At 44.5% G+C, this 22,267-nt stretch overlaps 1 protein-coding gene across 6 annotated transcripts in view; it reads left to right on the forward strand.

Moving 5' to 3' along the window:
• LOC144476475 (nucleolysin TIAR) overlaps positions 1-14,295 on the forward strand; it is a 680,102-nt gene extending 665,807 nt beyond the window's left edge. For 4 of the 6 annotated variants that reach the window (XM_078193489.1, XM_078193494.1, XM_078193492.1 and 1 more), the window contains one exon: positions 2,804-14,295. In XM_078193489.1, coding sequence (XP_078049615.1) covers positions 2,804-2,845 — 42 coding nt within the window. In that variant the 3' untranslated portion in view covers positions 2,846-14,295. Of the gene's footprint in view, positions 1-1,978 lie in introns of all 6 variants that reach the window. The other 2 variants (XM_078193491.1, XM_078193490.1) reach the window with 2 other exon arrangements.
• Positions 14,296-22,267: the final 7,972 nt, after the last annotated feature.

Genomic DNA, 22,267 nt, shown 5'->3' on the forward strand with positions numbered 1-22,267 from the left:
GGCTTCTTTTACGGTACATCGAAATTAGTTGGAGTGATTGAACGATGCTGATTGCAGAAGTTTCGTGTCACGAGTGGCTTTCTAGCAAGAATGTTGTCCCCGAATACCCTAAAACATAGCATACCCAGCATTACGTAATGAACGTCGCATCCCGCCGCTATTGCACGCATAAATTTCACTGATATCCACGGCGATCGGCTGGAATCGATAGGTACGCCCTGTTCCAACCTTCATTACGCTTTAATAAAGTCCGAACACTTCTGTTGGCGTTTCATTCTTTCATTTATTTAACATCCTATTTGCTTGATTGTGCGCGAATGCTGCTCGTATACCGTTGCCTGTGCATTTGACAATTACCATGCAAACCATCGACATGACTCTTGCCAATTCCCGTACACGAACGACGCGAAGAGTATAAAAATCTTCGCGTTCGTTACTTTCATTAATAACATCCGTAAAATATCTAATCCAATTAAAAGCGATGCGTGATACATCGACAGGTGAGACACCGTTTCTCGCCGTAATATTTCAGCTTTATTTCAGCATTCATTTGTTTGACGGTTCCAGTGGAAAAAAAAAATAGGCTACAAACAATTGCCGAATAAAAGAACCTCGAAGGCTAATGGGGACATTAACTTCGGTCGGCGAATTGGACGAATAAATCAGACAGAATCGTGTGCGTAGGTGAAACAGAAATGATCTCCGCGCGACTCCCCCCAGGGCACCATTCAAATTCTTCTACTAATTCACGAGACTTTTTGTCAACCATTATATCGCGCGTCGCACAAATTTTTAGACGTAATCACGGCTAACTCACCGCTTTGTCACCGACGGGCCATTATTATATCTCAAATATTTCGGGACGATAATATTTACGATTAATCGATATAACAAAAGCGGTACTATCACGACATTATTTTATCCAGAGAGACATAAAGTTCATTTTGTACAACATTTTACACTTACGATAGCGAAGCAATATTTTCAACGAATCATTTTCTCATCAACGCGACACACCTTTTAAATCACAGCAAAAATACATAGAAAAATCCGCTTATGATAAAATTCATTTATCAAACAGAGATTCTCTTTCATCTGCATTTATATCGTCGCCGACGATTAACAAAAAAAAGACACGGCGGATCTTAAAAGTAAAAAGCACTGTTTGTCGGCCTCGTAAATACCGGGCTTTAATTCGACTGGCGGCTTGTTCAAATATCCGAGCAATTAAGACGTCCAAATAAATAGGATTTGTTGGGGAACGACTTAACTTAATCCTTACGAATGCAGCTATTGCGCTATTTGAGCAAGCCTTGCGAGAATCTAAGACACACACGCGCGTCCCGCGATTTATTTCAATAGAAACCGTCCTCTGTACAACCGGCCGAATAATTCCCAGGGGAGGGCGAACAAATCGTGCTTGGTCACCATAGAGCATGCGAACGTCATCCCGGCACTTTCGTGCCCGTCTATGCACGTCGCTCGATCTGCACGTGTCTATATTCGATAGCGAGCATGGCCGACATTACACGCTTGTCGCACCTGATTGTCTGAAGTCGAGTATCTCGCTGGACTTTCATCGATTCATTCGCTAAATTCGAGTCACCCTTCGATCATTCGACGAATATGTAGAATAGAGGATAAAATAGTGGAGAGAAACGCGTGACAGCATTTTTGGAAACGAGTACACGGCGTTTGTTGTGCAAATAAGAATCGTTGTTCGAATAAAAATACATTGTTTGAATAAGAATACGTTGTTCGAAAAAAATACGTTGTTGGAATGAGAATACGTTGTTGGAATAAGAATACGTTGTCGGCTAAAGCTACGTTGTTTAAACAAGAATACGTTGTTCTACCGTGAACGAAGGTCGCTGATATACTAACGGGGCTCTGATCCAGAGGCTAGACGATCGTCATCCAGGAGAGATACTCGATGTCATTCGGAGAACAACTTTTATTTACATATTTCGGTTCGCAGGCACAGTGATCGCTACACCTATCATCGCACGGCCTGGCTTATCCTTACTTTCGAATATCTCTTTACATCAAGAAAACTGCGTCTACAACCTGGCTCAACCTCGAATTGATGCAGCGTATAGTCGTTGGAGAACGTGTTTCTAAAATGGGTACCGTCGCGTCGTGCGCGATGCACGCAAGAAGACGAAACGCAAGGGGCCGAGCGGGGGAGGAACGAACGGAAATATATACCCGTATCGATCGTAACGAGATCCACACGTCGACCGGTTTCGCAGTCGATCCGAACCATAACGATACGATACCGTCACGGAAACGATCGATCCCCTGCCCACGGAGATACGGAGAGAATCTTCCGTGCCCGGTTATATCCATCCCGTCGAGATCGCACGTGCGTTTTCTTTCCTTTTTTTTCCACGCCGCCGGACTATTGATCGCCGACCAGTAATTATCGTTCACACTTATTCACAACTTCCGAGAACAATTGAGGTTGAGTCACGGTAAAAGGTAGATTCAGATCGATTAGTCCTCTCGTGTATAGAGTGTGTGTTAGTGTGTGTGTGTGAAGAAATGGAGCGAGAAGCGGGAGAGAGCATGAAAGGGAGCGAGAACGACGTGGCTTTGCGATAAGAGAGAGAGAGAGAGAGAGAGAGAGAGGGAGAGAGAGAAAGAGAGAAAGAGAGAGAGGGAGTGAGTGCGTGAGTGAGCGGCGAGAGAATGGTGAGAAAGTTTGTTCAGAATATTTCTATTATTTTCTTAAAATTCGGACCAAGACTTAACCAGCGTTTGTGTGTTCAAATGGTAAAGTGTGTTCTTGGTTGCGGTCCAGCTAGCGGATGAGGACTGGCTGACGCCTAGCCTTCTAGTGTGATGGTAAACAAGTACACCCAACCAACAGGAACAACTTCTACAGCAACAACAGTTACTACCACCACCATTATCACCACCATCACCACCACCACTACAACTACAACTACAACCACCAACAACAACTACAACTACAACAACAACAACAACTACAAAATTTTCATCCGCATCGACGCCACCGCGACAGCAAAGACAGGCGAAATCATGCCGCAGCCGGCTTGACGGGACATAAGAAAGCAGTGATCAGATACAGTTAACGACCGCTTTAGCGAACGATGGACAAAGGGTCGAGAAGTCTCATGATAATTTAACGAACAAGAAAGAAGGAGGAGGAGGAGGAGGAAGAAGACGGACGCGTGGTTTCTTGAGCGAAGGGCGCGCGAGGTGGAAGCGATGGAGTAAAACGCACTTCCACGATCCCCCGTAAATTTTCACGTCCACAAGTGTAACCGGCAATCTTAAAGCGAGGAGAAGGGAGAGAGAGAGCGAAAGGGGAATAATCGAGAAAATAAAAAACCGGAGGGTGTCCTCTCTGTCCAGTCTGTAGGATAAACGTAGTGTCTCTCTCGGCTTGAATTAAATAGATAGCGCCGCCGCCGTCACGGCAGTGACAAAAGCTTCAGTAATGAAACACGAATTCCGGGGTACGTGGACTATCGCCGTGTGGATCCGTCGAGGACGACCGTTTCGTAGCGCGGTGGTTTGCGCGTGCGCGAGCGCGCGCACCAGGCGTCGGCGAAACGTCCGCCGCTAATTGGGAGGAGCGGAGGCGGACGGCTCGCGATTTACACGCGCGCGGCTTTTCTCGATCGACGTTTAAAACTTCTTCGAGGACGGACGTCTCGGAGAGGCGGAGGAGAGAAAGAGAGCGATTGAGGGAGAGAATGATTGAGAGAGAGAAAGAGAGAAAGAGAGAGAAAGGGGAGAAACGCCGCTAGATACCGAGCCCCGTAACCCGGATTCATTATTTTTGTAGTTTTGGGCTTAAACAGCGAACAAAAACAGAGTTAATTAAAGAGAGAGAGAGAGAGAGCCGACGACCCGCGAGAACGTAGAGCGAGGAGAATCGGGATTGGGGAACGGCGTGGAACACGGCCGTTCGGCTCGACGTTCACGGGAGTAATCGAGACGATCGTCGGCGTATAAAATGGGGAGAGGGCGAGAAACGAGACGAATAGTAAAACGGTGAGCGAGAGAGAGAGAGGGAGAGAGAGAGAGAGAGAGATGATCACGCGGGAGGCGCGTGTGGTTATTTAACAAAACGAAAACAAAAAAAAATACAAAATTCAACAATTAGCTAGTTAGGTAGGTATGTTATAAATAAAACACAGAAAAAAATAAGCGTTACTCAAAGAAAAAAAGGCGGATTCGAAATTCGGCGGCAGATGGCGGGAAATGGCAGACCTCTACGATGTAAAGCGACGAGAAACTTAAATAAAGTATAATGATAACGAGTATAACAAAAAAAAGTAAAGAGTAAAATAAAGTAAAAAGAGAGAGAGAGAGTGAGAGAGAGGGAGAGAGAGAGAGTGTCGACGATATTTCCACGTTCCTAGGAAGAAGTATAATATGAAAAATACGCGAGGAAACTTGTGTCGAATACGCAGACTTTCGTACAACCCAGATAACTCGACTATCGTGAACCACGGGACTGATAGAGGATCCATGTGTCTTAAAAATCCGTTCTCCGCCGCCGCGGGGACTTCAATACCCCTTCGGTTGTTATATTTACAATTATCGAACTCGAGGCCAAAACGACAAATCATGCACCGAAGTCCTCGCGGGGAGAGAGAGAGAGTGAGAGAGAGAGAGAAAGAGAGAGAGGGAGAGGGAGAGAGAGACCGACGAGCCGTTTTTATTGTTCGACTTGTAATCCTTCTAAACGCGGCGCTTAGACAGTTGGATATTTTTATAAAAGATCAGCCGCGTGCACCGAGGGCTGTCGACTGGTGCTCGGCTGCATTGATCGCGCAATTATGACAAAGAAGAGAGAGAGAGAGAAAGAGAGAGAACGATAGAAAGAGAATGATAGAGAAAGGGAACGGAAGAGAAGGGTGGAGAAAGGAAAGCCGATCATGAACAGAGCGTCCAGTAATCGGTCGACTCCAGCGAAACGTATCGGGTCTACCGTGGTTTTTAACTTATACTCTAGATTTTTATATACCATGCATACCATAGAACCAAAGAGAGAATCTCTACTTTAAGACGCTTAAGCAATAAATCATTAAGCTTAGGATGAAGAACAAGCCGTTTACCCCCCCGTGTGTCTCTCTGCTGTAAAATCGCTCGCAGGCTGATATCAGCTTACGAGCTACGAATTCGCAACAACGAACGGTGTATAGATGGGACATGACGACGAGAGACGATAAAGCGACGATTGAGAGAGAGAGAGAGAGAGAGAGAGAGAGAGACGGTGATTAAAAGAACGAGAGATAGAGATAGAGAGATAGAAAGAGAGGGGTAGAATCCATTAACGGTCTGTCCGATGTCCCGAATTTCGACTTGGCCGATCTATCGATGAAAAAACAAAGAAGCTAAAAGTCGAAAATCCAAGTGTAAGTAAATGAGCATGTAAGCGTGCGTGACACACACACACCTTGCGAAGGTGTTCGACGAGAGAAAGAGAACGAGAGTGAAAGGAAGAAAGAGCGAGAGAGAGAGAGAGCGAGAGAGTGAATGATAAAAAAAATGAGAATTATATTAACAAGCGAGAGAGTCGAGAAAGAAATTATACAATTCATAGATAGACACATTGCACAAAAACAGCACGAAAGTTAGAATAGATGCATCGAGTTCCTTCCTCGCGGATATGTATCCTGTCCTCCGATCGAGTCTTTGAATTGTTCTGTAACATCGTCGGCATCGAATGCCGTAAGCCAGGGCTACGAACAGATCCGTGAACACCTGTTACGATCTGTTGTACAATTTACCGTTTACAATTGTCTGTTGTACAACTGTTATTTCGCATAACCGTCGTGAACAACCAAAGTTGTCTGCTTTCGTCGCGTTTTCCGTTTCTGCTTTAAATATTTGGTTCAAAATAGACTTCGAAAATGCCGTTGAGGCGAGACACTATATTCTGCTGAGAAGCTAGATGAAATATTTAGTTTTTATTACAAAATTGACGATACTAATATATTCCTTCCTTTTTGCAACGATTTCGTAAAAATATATTGCAGCGATCTGCAATGATCGGAGACGTCAATTGTAGAAATATCTGAGATTATTCGATATAAAAATCGAGCCGAGAGATTCGAATGGAAATCGTGGCGAAAGTAGATGACGTTTGATAATTGTGCCTCGTGACAGGTGAGACAAAGGTTCCTCGAGAATAGTGGTCGAGCCCTGGCCGCACCATTCGGTAAACAATTATAATTAGCGCGAAAGAGAGAGGATACTAGATAAGAAAATTAACGAGATTCGAGAAAACGAATAGAACGAGGGGTAAATAGAGAAAGAGAGAGAGAGAGAGCGAGAGTGAGAGATCGAGTAGAACAACGATGGCGGACGGTAGGCTACCTGTTTTAGCGGTGGAACCCACCTGTTCCCTAGGTCCGCGCTTCCCTCGGTTCCGATTTTCAATTTCCACGTTTCTCTGTTCGACGATGTTCCTCGACGTCGGGAACACGGTTTGCCGATCCCGTCGCGCGCGCCGCTGGTCTCTCGACGACGAGACCGTCTCAACGAGCGCACGGGTAGAAAAACAAAAATAGAAAGAGAAACGAATATTATAATCGACCGACACGGTACAATGGAGTTCCGTGTGGAGACAATGGAATCCCGTGAACTTAGACGGGCGCGGTTGACAGACGTCGAAAGAGAAGCGGGGGATAGATACGGGCTAAATGGTAACGTTAGTTCGAGGGCGTGGAGCGGTGACGGGGAGGGGACAAGAGGGGACGTGAAACCGGGAGAGAGAGATAAAAGCGATAGATACAACTTTGTTACTAATCAAAAGATATAGACGGAATCGTGGTTTTAAACGAATCAAAAGCGCTCAAGAGTTTCAAATCAAAAGCGTGATGATCAAAGACCGATGCACGGCGACACGTGTGCGCGCACGTTAGAATATGGGACTGCGTCGAGGATTAACGAGGAAATCAAACGACAAATGATGGAGAGAGTGCGAAAGAGAGAGAGAGAACGAGAGAGAGAGAGAGAGAGAGAGAGAGAGAGAAAGAGTGAGAAAGTGAGAGAGAAAATTAAGAAAACAAAGAAGAAATAGCGAAGAAACGAAAGAAAGCTCGAGGTAAATGATAGAGTTTAGGCGTTACCAGGTAAATCTACTAATTTTTCCGAACGATGCGATGCGTAATACGTTGACATGGATATATATAAAGGTGTGCCTTCAGTCCATCTTGCGGACCACAAACGTTTCGTGCCATTAATTCTTCGTAAACTAATGTTGTCCTATTTGAAGATGAAGAAGAAAAAAAAAAGAAGATATGAAACGGGTAAAAAACGTTTCCGGTGTCTGAAACATAATGCTTAAGTATACAAAACGAAAATTCGGAGACTACGCGTGATTCGACGATCCCCCCCTCACAGTGTCTTCCCGGTGAAGCCAAAATCCGATGGAACCGTCTACGGTCGAGGATCGAGAGAGCTCTGTAGACTTTGTTCGATTCACCGTACTCAACCAGACGCGTATCTTTCATGCTTTTTCTTTTCTCGAGCAGGCGTTTAACCGATTGTTTTCCGACGCGGACGCATATAGTTAGCTTAGTTACATCCGATCAACATCGACGGTTGACGCGTTTTACGATTTACTTGCGACGATACGATGTGTACTTTGATCAGTTAGTCGAACCGGTTCGTTTCGGCGTTCGTTTTCACCTCGCACACACACACCGGCAGGAACAGAGACCGAGAAACACGCTCGTTGCGAACAAAAAAAGGACTCTCGGGACGAGAGTCCTTTGTACCAGGCAATGCTGACTTAAGAGAACCTTTCACCACCTGTGTACCTAAAAACATAAGAATTGTGGCCCAAGATCAACACCAACGTATATTTCACCGTATTTCCGTCAATTGTTTTTTTTGTAATTGATAAATACGAGGAATTGTAAGTGTCGTCTCGTCGAAAAAAAAATGAACAAAAAAAAAAAAAGTGAAGAAAATAGCGTAAGCGTACAACGAATTACCACGAAAATTCAATTATACGTCGCTGGAAACAAAGAACCGAACACAGATGAACACGAACACGTACACGCACATACATACAATCCGACACGTACAAACGAGCATATTGCCAACGTGTAAAACGGCGAAACCCAATAGGAACGCTGTCAAGTTTTCCGTTTCTCGGCACACATACACACACACAAAAAAAGAGAAAACGTTCAATGAAAACTACAACGTGCGCAGCCTAAAAAAAAACAGGACATGCTACAAGTCGCGAGGAAGAGACGAAAAAGAAAATTATAAATAAACATATACATACACATAAAAATACAAGATATAAATATATATATATAAATATATATATAAAAGTATATATAGGTATATAATAAGTATACATGAATATATACATAGATATATATATTAATATATATATACATATATAAATATACCGACGCGCGACAGCGACGAAAGCTGTTATTTTAAAAAATCATCGTAAGCGATTATTATAAAAGAGGAGCGAACAAAAAAGAAATGGGTGAGACGATCGAGGAGGGAAGCTCTGTACGCGCGCGAGAGAGAGAGAGAGAGAGAGAGAGAGAGAGAGAGATGAACTTAGCACGTAAGGAACAATATGAAAACATAAGAGAAACAAGATATCGTGTACATTATTAGTTAGGCGAAACAAAAAATGGAATAAAAATATAGGTTATTTTTCTGAAAGGCGGGGCGAGCGACGGGGGGCCCGGGAAAACAAAAGGATCATTTGTAAAAATGGGGTGCCGGGGCGAGGGGGCGCGCGGGACGCGGCGTCGTAGCGTGAAATTTAAATGGTTCTTGTCCCGGCGATCGAATCGATCGGCGCGGGACGGGGACACGGAAAAGAAATCAAAGTACCGCGTCCTGCGGACAACCCAGGCCCCGGCGTCTTTTGCTCGTATAATCAGTCCCCGTTTCCCCGAGGAATCCGCGCCCCTCGGCTCGGCTCCGCTTTCAACAGCGGCGCGAAAACGTGGCGATTCTCCCGATCTTTTAAAGAACCCGCGGAGATCCACGTCCTGTAAAAAGTATTTAAAGAGACCGAGCGAGAGAGCGAGCGAGCGAGAGAAACGTGAGAAAGGGAGAACGAGTATGAGAACGAGAACGAGCGAAAGAACGACGAAGCGTCCCGTGAAATTTCCGGGACGCGAATAGGAACTTACCATAGCCTCAAGTACCGTTGTCTAGGTAATAAAACAAAAAGAGAGAGAGAGAGAGAGAGCGTGCGAACCGAATGGAGCTAGCCAAAAGAAAAAAAAAAGAAAACGTGAACGGCGCTGCATTAAACGGGAAACCAAGAATGTAGTGTAAAGTGATAAATAGGTAATTAATGTAACCTGACGAGTAGGAGATAATACGGGGGTTTTTGGAAAGTAACGATGACGAAGCGGATAATGCGGAGTCGCGTGGAACCGTGTAAAAAGCTTAGTTAAAATGAGGAAGAATGATGACGAGCGAATGGGCACGAGAGAGGAGCGAGAGATACCGTGGGCGCGTGCGAGAAAAAATATGAGCGAGAGAAAGAGTGTGAGAGAGAGAGAGAGAGAGAGAGAGAGAATGGGAGAGATAAACCGAGAGAATGCGAGAGAAAGAAAGCGTGATACATCTAATACGAAAATGGTAAAACCCATTTATGGTACCTAAGCCGTGCGCGTAATCGCGCCCGCAGGAACACGAAGAACAATGTACACTCACACGAGTTACGTGCACACACGCATGCACAAACCCACGTTACACGGACACACCTACAACGAGGTACACGCAAACCAACAACGAGGTACATACACACACGTACACAACGTATGTAAATACACACGAGTTACAGAGGCAAGCTGCGCGGCAATGTACCGCGCGTACAACGTAGGCGACGATGATACTTAAACAAAACAGCCCTAGACGTAGTTGGATCTAGTCTAGCTTGACCATCACTAGGTTAGCGAATAACGACGCGAGAAGAAACGTTCACGGAGGAACACACGCATAGTGCAATAACTATATCCGCAAGGTTACGCGCAACACCCATGGCATACGAGAGCATCACACCCCCCTCCACCTGTACAACCCCCCGCGCGCACACACCCACACGTATCACGTGAATATAGAGGGAACGAGTTGTGGCTGCTGCCTCTATCCTTCGTCCGTGCCCCCAAAGTCGCGACTCTCGAAACTACACCTTTGCACGCGCCGCGATTTTCGTCGCTTTTCATGTAACCGATCGTTTCAGCTTCGAACAGGTGGCGCAATTATCGAGTCACGACTATGTCGACCCTTCCTCTTCTTCCTCTTTCTCTCTCTCTCTCTCTCTCTCTCTCTCTTTCTTTCTCTCTCTACTCCCCTTGCTACCCTTCATGCCGACACGCTCTTTCGTTGTGGTGGACTTCTTTCGAGATCCAGTCGCGAACCAGGTGCAGAAAGACGAGGACGAGACTCGCCTCGTGGGACGCCGCTCTAGAGCTCCGCCGAGATCGAAGGCAACGGAGCCACGTCTACTCGAAGCGAGACAGATCCAGCTACTTCTCTAACATCTCCACCGTTTCTAACATTCGCCTTGAAGCACCGCTCAAGGGGACACTCGAGCCGACTGTGCTCGAGGCTGATCAATCGCTATTTGGGATCCCGCGGCGGCGCTGAAATGATATCGCGAGCTGTGCATATTTATATAAAATATTAGTATTACCGTGACAATTGCTAAATTAACGTTCCATTATTTTTTAATAATTTTTACAAGTTCAGAATGATCATTTTTGTTCTTAATTTTTTTTATTATATATATACCATTATGATTGAGCTATTCATGGCCGATAATAAATGGCGCGAAATTTTTTTTCTTATTTTAATAACTAAAGAACCAAATTTTATTTCGATTCAGAAGAAATCCACGGTCTACATATTGCTATTATTCGTTTTAATATTAATATTATTTCTAAAAGTGATCGTAGACAACAGTTCAACTACGCACTGAGATTACAATGCAATTTGAATAAATATGGGCGAGCCAGGAATGGAAGACCAATTTGTCAGCTTGAAACATGAGCACGGATTGCCCTCAGGGGCACCAGCGTAGCTTCGCCGTAGCCGAGAGCCGCGAAGCCACTCCCACCCCGTTGACCACGCCTACTCTGCGGCCACGCCTACAACCGCGCGCCTTCAACACGCAGAGAAAGAAATAGATTCATAATTCTATTCACAGTCATTTCTCGCGCCTGGTCCGCGACGGGGTTCATTTTCAGCCACCTCAGTTTCCGATCCTAGCGTCGCTGCGTCCTACTCCGTCGAACCACCGAATCGCTCTATAGATCGATGATTTTCTACACAGAAGGATTTCCCTCGCGAAGATTTACCAAATACGATAAACCGACAATCATTGATGAAACATACATTTAGGAAAAAAAAAAGAAACGTGTGCGTGCTTCTTTCACCGAGGACTGACTAAAGATAATTAAGTTCCGATATGCTTTCATGCGATCTCGAACGATTGATATATAGGTAAGAGGGACTTCGGTGGCATCGGTGATGAAGGAACCAGAGCCAAAAGAAAAACACACACACACACACACGAAGGCTAGGCTACACTCTTACTTCGCAAATTGTTTCCACGTGCTTTTAGTTTTCCCGGATCGAGATTATTCATCGTGTCTGAAACGCCGCTTTGCGAGTATACAACGTGATATAAACATATCATTGCGCGATTTAGCGGAACGAACCGACCCCCGCATTAGGATCAGTAAGAACGGAGAAGGGATAGGAGATTTTTTAGTACAAGGAGGTCTCGCGTGCATTCACCATCCGCAACTATGTATCTCCTCTATTTATTATGATACGGAAAATTATCCGACGAAAGGAAAATCGCAGCGGATCCGCCCGTATCCGAACTCGCTCTGATAACAGAGTCCGTCGTTCTTCCGCCGTATCGATCCTCGCGTCGGCAACCAGAATTTTCTACGGTGTTCAACAAGTGCGAGGAGCAACCGGCGAATCGGCGTAAAAAATTATCGGTTCTAAAGGGCGAAAGAGTTTTAAGCGCGCGATGGAAATCGACGTCGGTTGTTGACACAAAAGGGCGAATCGTTTCGATCGGAAATCGACCAGCACCGTTCGGATAACGGAGCGCGCGAACGATGGCGCGAGGGTTCGGACACGGGACGGTCCGTTGAATTTTAATGGCGGCAGAGGTGGGCGCGATAACAGAGTTTCCGCGTGTGCTCGTCTTTCTTAAGCTTTCAATGTCGTCGATGTCTCGTTGACTAAGTTGTGATAATGTGATGGTTCAAATAATTTTAGGGAAAAAGCAACGGAGCACGACGAAGGCGCCGCGCGGAGTAACAGATGGTTTCTCCGCGGGACCGTATTTACGATTGTATTTCGCATTTGTGTGCACGTTTTCACGGTATAGACGGGGGGAGGGAAGAACGAAGTGATTTTCTTTAGATTGTCGACTGCTCGCGGCGTGTCAGAAAAATTCGAGGCGCCGGTTTTCTCGAGGACCTTCTTAAATGAGGAATTAAAGAGTCGTAAGTCTGACAAACTATGCACCTATTATCACAGGTGCTCGAATTGCTTTTCGGTGCGTCGTAATATTGATTTCGGACCGGACGGTGGTAATTTTGCGTGTCACAAAAATATCGGAGATAATCGCGACGCGAGCGGAACGCTCTCCTTTCGCGTAAGGTGAAAAATTAGTATTAAACGGACCGACGCTGGCATGATTTGGTAGCGGGTACGCGCGCGCGCGCGCGCGTTAATTTCGAACGATCGTCACGGCGCTAGATAGATTCAAATTGTTTCACATCGAGAGTTCCTTCAACCATGTGCAGATATATGTAGACGACGCATACACCTATCTTACCGTCCTATAAAGTGATACTATTTACATTTGTTTATAAAATGTTAAATCTAAATGCTCGGGAGAGGATAGCATTACAGCATTCACAAGTAAATAGGCGAGCGATTTAAATGGAACGAAGGAGGAGAAACACGTGTACATACATAGAATCGTGCCATATGTAAGATACAAATTTAGAGGAGGATCGTGTAAGGTGATCGTGTCAAAATTGTTGGCGAGGACTAGACTCTGTCCTCTCGGATGCGATCGTCGAACGCTTGCGCGCTTAGGCGCGGTTTCCTTTGTCCTCGTAGGAGACGATGCGGCGAGGCGTTTAAATGGTAGCGATTAATGGTTTCGTCGGTGACGAGGATCTCCAGCATCTGTACCGATCCGATCGGGTTTCAGGGGACGGGAAATTATTGCGTTCGAACGTAGAACCTTCGGCGTGGACGCCGAACTTTAGTTCGCACGACGGACCCTTCCGTGCGCCGATTGCGAACGATAGCGTTTTTCATCCAGAGCCTAAAATACGAAATAAAGCCGACGTTCGATCGTGAATCGGTTAAACGTCTGAGACGTTCGAAATTCCAATTTAATTTCCACGCGTGTAAAGTGCGCGAGAAAACGCGGGAGGAGCCTGCGCGTTAACCAGCGTTTCGCTTGTGTCGCGGTACGAGAAGAAAACTTTCCCTTTATTCGAACCGTTGCGAGGCCGTCCCGAAGAATAGAAATTTGCATAAAGATTTCACGGCAACAAAGACAGCCCCGCTGATAACGAAGCGAAAGATTCGCATTCAGGCGAACGGGAGGCTCCGCCGTGCCCCGGCATTCCGCTTTCACCGTTTAAATTCCAGCGCTTACTGACACCGCGAACAATCAGCCCCGGCGCGAGTCGAGAATAGACACTATTAAAAACGGCGGCCGATCCTCGTCGGCGCGCAGTTTCGGCCCGAGACACGCGGAGAGAGATGCCCGTGTGACGCGCGCGCCTCGGTGTATCGGTTCGACATCGATCAGGAACGAAAACCCGGAGTAGAGGAGGGCAGCAGCTACACGCTATACTTTTTCGGATACGCAGCACCGTGAAATAAAGATAATTAAAAAAACACACACACACGTACGCAGCCACACACAGAGAGACCCACACACATACACACACAGAGTTCTAGCGTTAAAACAACCCGAGGGATGTTTAAGACGTTGCACACACACACACACACACACACAAAGTGAAAGACAGCAAAAAACCGTAGGAGCCGTAAGCGAGCATACCTTAAAAGTATAACATAATGTATATGATCATATATAATTAACAATGGATGAGAAGAAAAAAAAAACGAAAACCACAAAACGAAGGGGGAGAAACCAACACGTGCATCATGTATGTGTATACATACATACGTACATACATCTATCCACGTATATGTATATATACACAGGCGTATAATAAACAACCAAAAAAAAAAAAATGAATAAATAAATAAATAAATACAAGCAAGAAAACTATGTATATTATATATACATAACAGGCGTAAGTGTGTAAGGGGATAACATTAGTCGAGAAAAAAAAAACCTAGCGAATATATCGAGTATAAGCGTAGAAACGAAGAGAAAGAGCGCGAGAGAGAGAGAGAGAGAGAAAGTGCGAAAGTGAGTGAAAGAGAGAGAGAGAGAGAGAGAGAAAAGAGAGAAGGACGAGCGGGAACGCGTGCAAATTGTTTAAAATGAACGCGGCTCGCCGCGAATGTACTGTGTTAAATACCTTTAGCTGTTAAGCGACTTGAAATCATTGAACCGTAACCGATTAACGCGACGAGGAGAAAAAACGTTGCGTGGCTAGCCTGCCGGACCCCCTGAGCCCCATCCGACAACAATTCCGTAACAAATAGGTCTGTCGCGAGAGGAGAACGGCGAGCTGATAGTCTGTCGTTTGAGAATGAGAGCGAGAGAGAGAGAGAGGGGAGAATTAAACAGAGAAAAGCTAAGCGAGAAAGTAAGAGAAAGAAAAGCCGGACGAAGACGAAGGGACGCAGATGCATGAGAAAAGCGTGTCCGTGCGCGTGTGTGGACGAGCGCGCGCGCGCTCGTTTCCGCCGCGATAGTGTGCGCGAACGGGACGAGATTAACGTTGCGTCGGCCCAGAAAGGTGGTTCGAAACTGTGACAGAAAGTGAGGGAGGGGGGGGGGGGGAAAAAGCTTCGTACTTATGGTGATTACGATCGCGGCCGCGGGCTCGCGCGCGCGATCCACACACGCACGCCCCTTCCACCGCAAACCCCCCCGCATTGTCCCGCAGTTTTTTCGTGCGATTCGGCGCGCGTGTCACAACGGGACCCATTATCGTGCTCACGGTTATGGGTCGCCACCCTCTCACCTGAAAAAAAAACACCCCACCACCGAGCCAACCAATCCCCCCGGCGCTGTATGCGGGCATATCACTCACGACCGTACGCTAAGGAGTAAGGTGCCTTTTTTAACTTTCATCGTATGTATGTAAACTTTTTCGGGGTTCGACTAACCAAACAAAAAAAAAAAGAAACTACAATCTAGCGAACGAAGAAGCAAACACACGCGAGAGAAAGATAGAGAGAGAGAGAGAGAGAGAGGGGGAGAGAAACACGGTCGGACACGAACGGGAATGGAAACGACGACGACCATGTGTAACACCGTATCGGGGAGAGACGGCTTGAGACGGAGAGAGATCGAGGGAAGGGACCGGTACAATGTCCATCCAGCATAAAAAAAAAAAAGATAAAACAAAAAGAGAACGTGCATCGTCCGCGATATTTTTTATTTAAACAGTTTTACGATGGCGTGAACTATCAAATCCGATCATCCTTTCGGAGTGCTATCCCGGTATGGGATCGGGTCCGCGCGCGCACGCGCGATCGAACAATTCCTCCGCGAGATCCCGTTCACACGGCCCGCGGGGTCCCCATGGCAGCCTCTCTTCGCATATACATACCAGTTTAAGTTTTATGGTGGTACACGCGCGATCCGTCGGGTACACCAGAAAAGAAAAATAAGCCCGAGTCAAGCAACAAAGGAAAAAAAAAAGATGAACCTCTCGTGCACCTGTATATGTAATGTAATTTGTACCGATGCGATGGAGGTCGTTAACGCGCGATTACGGTATCAGGAGCGTGCACGCGCGCGCCGACACTATGTTATCACCGACATTACACACGGGAAATCGTAACACGACACACAACTACCCCCCTTTCCCCGCGACCCTCCCCACTCCTGAACCCCAACTTATACCACCCCCCGCCCGTACACACACGTACACGAACGTTACATGCATAGGACACGTATAGGAAACTCGACGTGTATATACGTATATATAGGATATGTATACGCGTTACACACGATTATACTCGCGCGGACAAGAGAGTGAGAGTGAGAGAGAGAGAGAGAGAGAGAGAGAAAAGAAAGAGAATGATAAATACAGAGCCACTCTATCCACACACGAATCACCGAGCGACATTTACCTAAAAAAACATAGAATGCACACGTGCACACATACACAAACACACACACACACACACACACATAGGGGAATGCGAAAGAATGGGATGAAAGGGGACTGATACCTCCGAACAGACAATTCTCACGCGATATATAGAAATGGAAGCTCGAGACGCCCTGGGACGTGTGTAAAAGAGAAAAAAAAAGGAAACGTGTATGATATTGTACGCGGTGCGTGGGTATACGCGGCGCGGAAAGCGCGCGCGCGCGTATACACGCGGCCGCGTATGAGATAGTATATAAAAAAATATAAATAATGATGAATATAAATAAAATATATACATATATAAATATATATTGGTATATGTGTATATATACATATGTACATATGTATACATATACATATATAAAATACTATGAAGAAGTAAACAAAGTATAAATACGAAGGAAGTATATAAATGAGAGTAATAGGATAAAAACACGCTTAGGCTTAAGAATATAAGATATTATTATGATGATGTATGGTTGGTTTATAATGTAAAATATATTATAGAAAATGTATGTTGTTACGTTCGTTCTCCTACCATCCTGCTCGACGGTCACGTTACGACGAAGTGTAGCTCGAGAATTTTCAGCTAAGAATTAATTAAATTAGATTAGCCGAATGGCTAGGAATTTTTAATTGTTTTCTCGTTATCGCGTTGCTCGATTAAGAAACGAGCGGCGCGCGTTGAAACCGCGCGGCACACGTGAACGAAAAGTAAATTACAACCCCTAACTGGCCTCACGATTTTATTCTTCCTGTTCCCGCTGTTCCACCGTTACATGTATCCGCGATCACTGTCGGAATGAATATACTTTATGATATTGCCGTTCGGATACGAATCTAAAGCAAAGGTAATAATTTAATTCGGACGTTAAGAATGTTGTAGATCTGATGTAGATAAGTAATACACAACACGAAGTCTTATGGCGCGGAGACGAACGGCGGCATCGAAGCGGGAGTTTCGGAAAATGTTTATTCGGACCGTTAGCAATAATTGTGCTCACGCGACGACGGCGTTAATAAAAATATCACCGTAGGAAACACAAGGCCGGTTTTATTCTTATCCGAATCTCGTGTCTTCTATATCAATGTTTTCGTTTAACGTTTCATATTTCATTTCCGTCTCGCGTTGCGTCAACAAAATGAAAACACCATGAAACGGCGCAGCAGTCGCCGCGTGCCAGTGGAACGGACAACAAGTAAGTGCAACACAGTACTATTATTTGATATAAAAATAGACGAAGTACTTTTCATTCAGTCCGAGCTGCATTTATTATATCACGCTCCAATGGAATTCGAATTTATACCGTACAGATTTCTTGTTTCATCGAATAAAAGTATTTCCCTTATTTATACGAATCTCTCTCTCTGTGAAAATCCACGGGGCGATCAACGGAGTCGCATCTTTTTACCCCGTTCCGCCGATAATTCGAAACGCCCGGAGCATGCAGTTTCGCAGACAATCGTGCCTGCTACAGGTACGTCGAACTCATTGGATTCCGTAAACATAGGTCCGTTTGTGTCTTGCGCGAGCTCGGCAGCGAGCGTGGGAGACGCTTTTGCAGTCAAATCAATTCAAATGCATCGAACGCGTTCGGCTGTCTTACACATGCATACGCGTTCGGTGTGCCTCCGGGCGAGCCAGCATCCATACATGCAGTCGCGTGTAACGTAACTTTGTCGTCCCTTTCCCCCCCCCCCCCCCCCTCCCCCTCAACTTCTTCTCTCCCCGTGCCCCCGTAACCCTGCTACAGAAACGCTGGCTGAATATGGGAATCGATAGGAATACTTCTCGCCGGCGCTCGCTATATTGTCCGAAAATTCTTGAAAAGTTTAATTTATACGTGTTTCCTAGGAAACGTTCGCTTATTCCATATTTTCCCAATTGTAAATGCTCTAGGTCAATAAATATATATAAATTCTTTTCTTTCTTAAATTGTATATTAGAGTTAATATTATTAATAATTAGTTTTTTTTATGAGAAAGAAAATTTTGTATTTATCTTGCTCCTGTATTTAGTTTTTAGCTCAAATATTGACGACAAGAGGACAGAATTTTGTTGCTATATAAAGGCTTGATTTCTTGTAGAAGTTAAGACAAGAGTAAACATCTTTCACGTTATTAATGGAAACTAATAATTTATCAATCAATTTTCTGCAAAAATAACTCCACAATTTTAACAACAGTAAATCAAAAAGTCCGTAATGGATCTAATAAATCAACTACGTCGTGTTGACAAACCACCCTCCAAAAATATCGTATAATTCAAGAAATCCTAATTAGATTCGACCTCGCCGACAATTAATTCGAAGACCTTCGGCAACTACGGCGGCGAATCGTCACCTTGGAAAAGACGGCGGCATCTGTACCGTGGATCGAGTAACGCGGCGAGAAGGAAGAGGGTGAGAGAGGGGGGAGGGGGTCGGAGAGGGCACGTAATGCGAGCGCTCTCTCGCAAATACAAATTGTTATGTGGATACATATATCCGCCGGGAGCCGCATTCGCCTCTACAAGTAAACATACAGGTCCGTACATATCGAATACCCAGCGGAGGACATAGCATACAAGAGAATAGTGTAGTATAAAGCATAAACTACAATTAGCGGTAATCCGCGTGACACGGGCATGGCACCCTTTGCGCATATTAAAGCATTAGCTGCCGAGTCATACGAGCGAGCCGTACATCATTTCGGGACGTAGCCACGTCTGCCGGTAAAATCGTTAAATTTACGAAGAAACACGACTGGCCCGATACGGACTGACTGAATATTAGTGGAGCAACACCGGCGCGTATCGTATACGTATTCGCGCCCGTACGTGTGCGCGCCGCCTGCATACGCGGTTGTGCACACACCCCCTCGCGTCGCGTCGGTGTTGCTCCCCTGCGGGCTCTGTGTGCGTGCCTTTTCCGGAACCGAGCAGAAAAAACCCGTCTACTCGGATAAATTACGAATGAAACTCGATGAGAGAGCTGTTTCGGTATGCACGCGATGCAACGGAACGTAATTTTTATTGTCGAAACGCATGACCCGCGGAACGACCCGGAATGCGGCTATTGTCTTATGGCGGCAGACAGTGAACGGTGTGCTCGGTTCTTTCTCGCGAAGAAATATGCGCTAGTTTATCCGTGGCGATCTGGACGAATTGAATAATTAACGCTTTGCGGTCGAATTACTGAAAATTCAAATACGACGCGAATAAATATTCAAAAGGAGAATAAAGGGTCGGAGAATAAAGGTCGGAGAATATTTCTAGAGTTCTGCTATAGCTGAACGTTAAGCTGTCCAATTATATATTTATGCCGAAGCTACCAGTGCCATGTCGGTCAATTATTCACAATTTATTTAGTTTGTAAAAGGTACTGTCTCTTGTAATTAATGGAGACAATTTTCATCTCGCAAAAGAGATCGTATTACGGTTTTAATACTGTATAAGTCTACGCTAAGTCTGGATCACTAAATCCAATTAAAGTACTCGTCCATCCATCTAATCTATTGCACGTGTTCGGTATATTCGCTTTGAACGTCCACCTAGTTTTTGGCCGAGCAAAGCTTCCCTCGGTCAACGCGAACGCAACACGGTTCCCGGGTTCGGAAAATTACTGGCGAAGTTTAGCGAGTTACTCTAAGCCTATTTGACCATTTCAAGCAGATCGACGAGACCGTTTCTTCGCCTGTGGTGACCCGATTCATCGCTTATAGCGAAACGTAACGAAGGCTTTTACGTAACTGATATTGTTCAACGGGGCAAAAAAACCAAGGTCCGATTTCTTCGTTTCAATTAACAGGAAAGTTTTCGAACAACAACTTGAAATGAAGCAAATGCGGTCCACGGAATTGGCCTCATCGGTCACCAGGGAAGCATGGTACAGTGTAGTTCCCTCCGCCATTCTCATTTGTGGTTATCGGTCCACTGTTATTCCGTTTGGCCTCGGCGCTGCATTCGACCCTTACGCCTTTATATATTTCATTCTAACAAGGTTACATTATATTGTACGGCCGCCTACAATTAACGTGTCCCGCCGACGTATTTTACCGAGATCCGTCTGCCCTGTTACGCCCACTTCCGGTTATGAATGCCGCGAAATTAAAAGCTACGAACTTGACAAACCTTAACAATCTGCACTTCATTTATTACGCAGTTTAGTAGAAACTCTGCCCTCCCCGATTAAAAGAAATTATGTAATTACTTTTATGTTATTTTCGGATAAAGATAGAATAGAAATTTAAAGACAGAAAGCGTTGTCAGAAAAAAAGAATCCTCGGCTTAAAATGCACGTAGGCACGGCGCATAAAATGCCGCGTCGCGATAAAACGACCCTGTGTATATATGTATATATCTATCTATACATATATATATATATATATATATACGTAGCCAGGGATTTTTTAGGATCATCATTCACTTGCGCTACCTTGCGGATTTACATCGCCGCTTTCATCTAAAGTTACTATCGCAGAACTTTACGTAAATCTAGATTTATTACATGCGGATGACCTCTCAGGAATTTCTGTCGTACTCCGTAGCAACAGATGTCCGGTGTTTAAAGAGCTCTACTCAGAAGTTCGCGCCGGGGCATATCTCCGTTCCAAAAGGTTGCGGACTACCGTAATTATTACGTGTCACGGCGTTGCTAAGTTGATAGAATGGACGCAGAAACTGATGATGCATCGTCGAGGCTTTTACCAAAAGCATCTCAAAGATTTTCGAGGATCCTTACCGCTGAGGAAGTGGCTACGTATTATTACGTCTCAATTCAATTTGTAATCCTTATAATGTGAAACAGTGTCTGCTAACAGAATGGTAAAATGTTTAAAAAATTTCTTTGGAATATAACAAGGCACCTAACAGAAGGAATAATTGTTAATTCGAATTTTCATAAAATACTTCATCGATATCTGTGCTCATAAAAATTCACGAATACACCTCGATATTGGTTGTGTAATAAAATTCTAATACTAAAACGGTTGACATCGCAGGTATCGAAAATTAAGGATACCAGGTGGCGCCACCGATCTGTCTATGGAATTACAGTATCATAAAATTCATTCGAATAACTTTAATACAACATACGATCACAGATAAATTAATAAAGCCTGTAATAAATATTACAACTGAAGCCAATTAGTTAAAATTGACAATACAGAGCAATTAAATTAATAAAGATAAATGTAACAGTTTAAACAATCTGAGATATTGAAACTTACCAAGCTGGAACGAAGTCGAAATTAATAAATTTCGATTTTATGCGTATTATTCTGTTTTCATTTTTCTCTTCTCATCACTCATCACATGAAATGTTAGCCACGCTTTTTGTTGCATCATAGAAATAGAGAGAACTATTAATATTAACAAAGAAAACTAAGTAACTTTGGAAGCTGTTGAATAATGTAACACCCACTTAACTTTGATCCTGCGTAGTGCGTTAATTGCGCAGAAAAATGCGCAGGGCTCTATTTGCGCAGGATAATGCGCATAATACGATCCTATAACTTTGTGCATTTGATTTAAATTTGAATTTGTTTATAATGTTTCGCTTGAAATAAATAAAAGAAGAAAAGCATAAATCCATTGCCTCTAAATAATATTAAGCGCCGTTATCGGAAATAGAGTATACCCTATACTCGATTCTAGTTAAAAGTCCTAAATTTACGAGTTGTCAATAACATCGAATTAAATCAATTATCTCTAAATAATTGGAAATATTTTGATATAAATAATTTGATCTACATTGTAGCTAATTCTATAAAATTTGGTAAAATAGTTTGAACAAGGCGCAAATAAATGTCATATATGCGCCCTCTGTCGTGGACAAACGGAATCGCAGTCTAGGGAAATATTTGGGGGCATTTCTAATCCGTCGAAACTGCGTGGACAAGTTGGTTCAAGTGCAAAGTAACTAGGCGAATAACTAAAATAACAATTG

This window comes from Augochlora pura, chromosome 10 (genome assembly GCF_028453695.1).
Source record: "Augochlora pura isolate Apur16 chromosome 10, APUR_v2.2.1, whole genome shotgun sequence".
Taxonomy (NCBI): Eukaryota; Metazoa; Arthropoda; class Insecta; order Hymenoptera; family Halictidae; genus Augochlora; species Augochlora pura.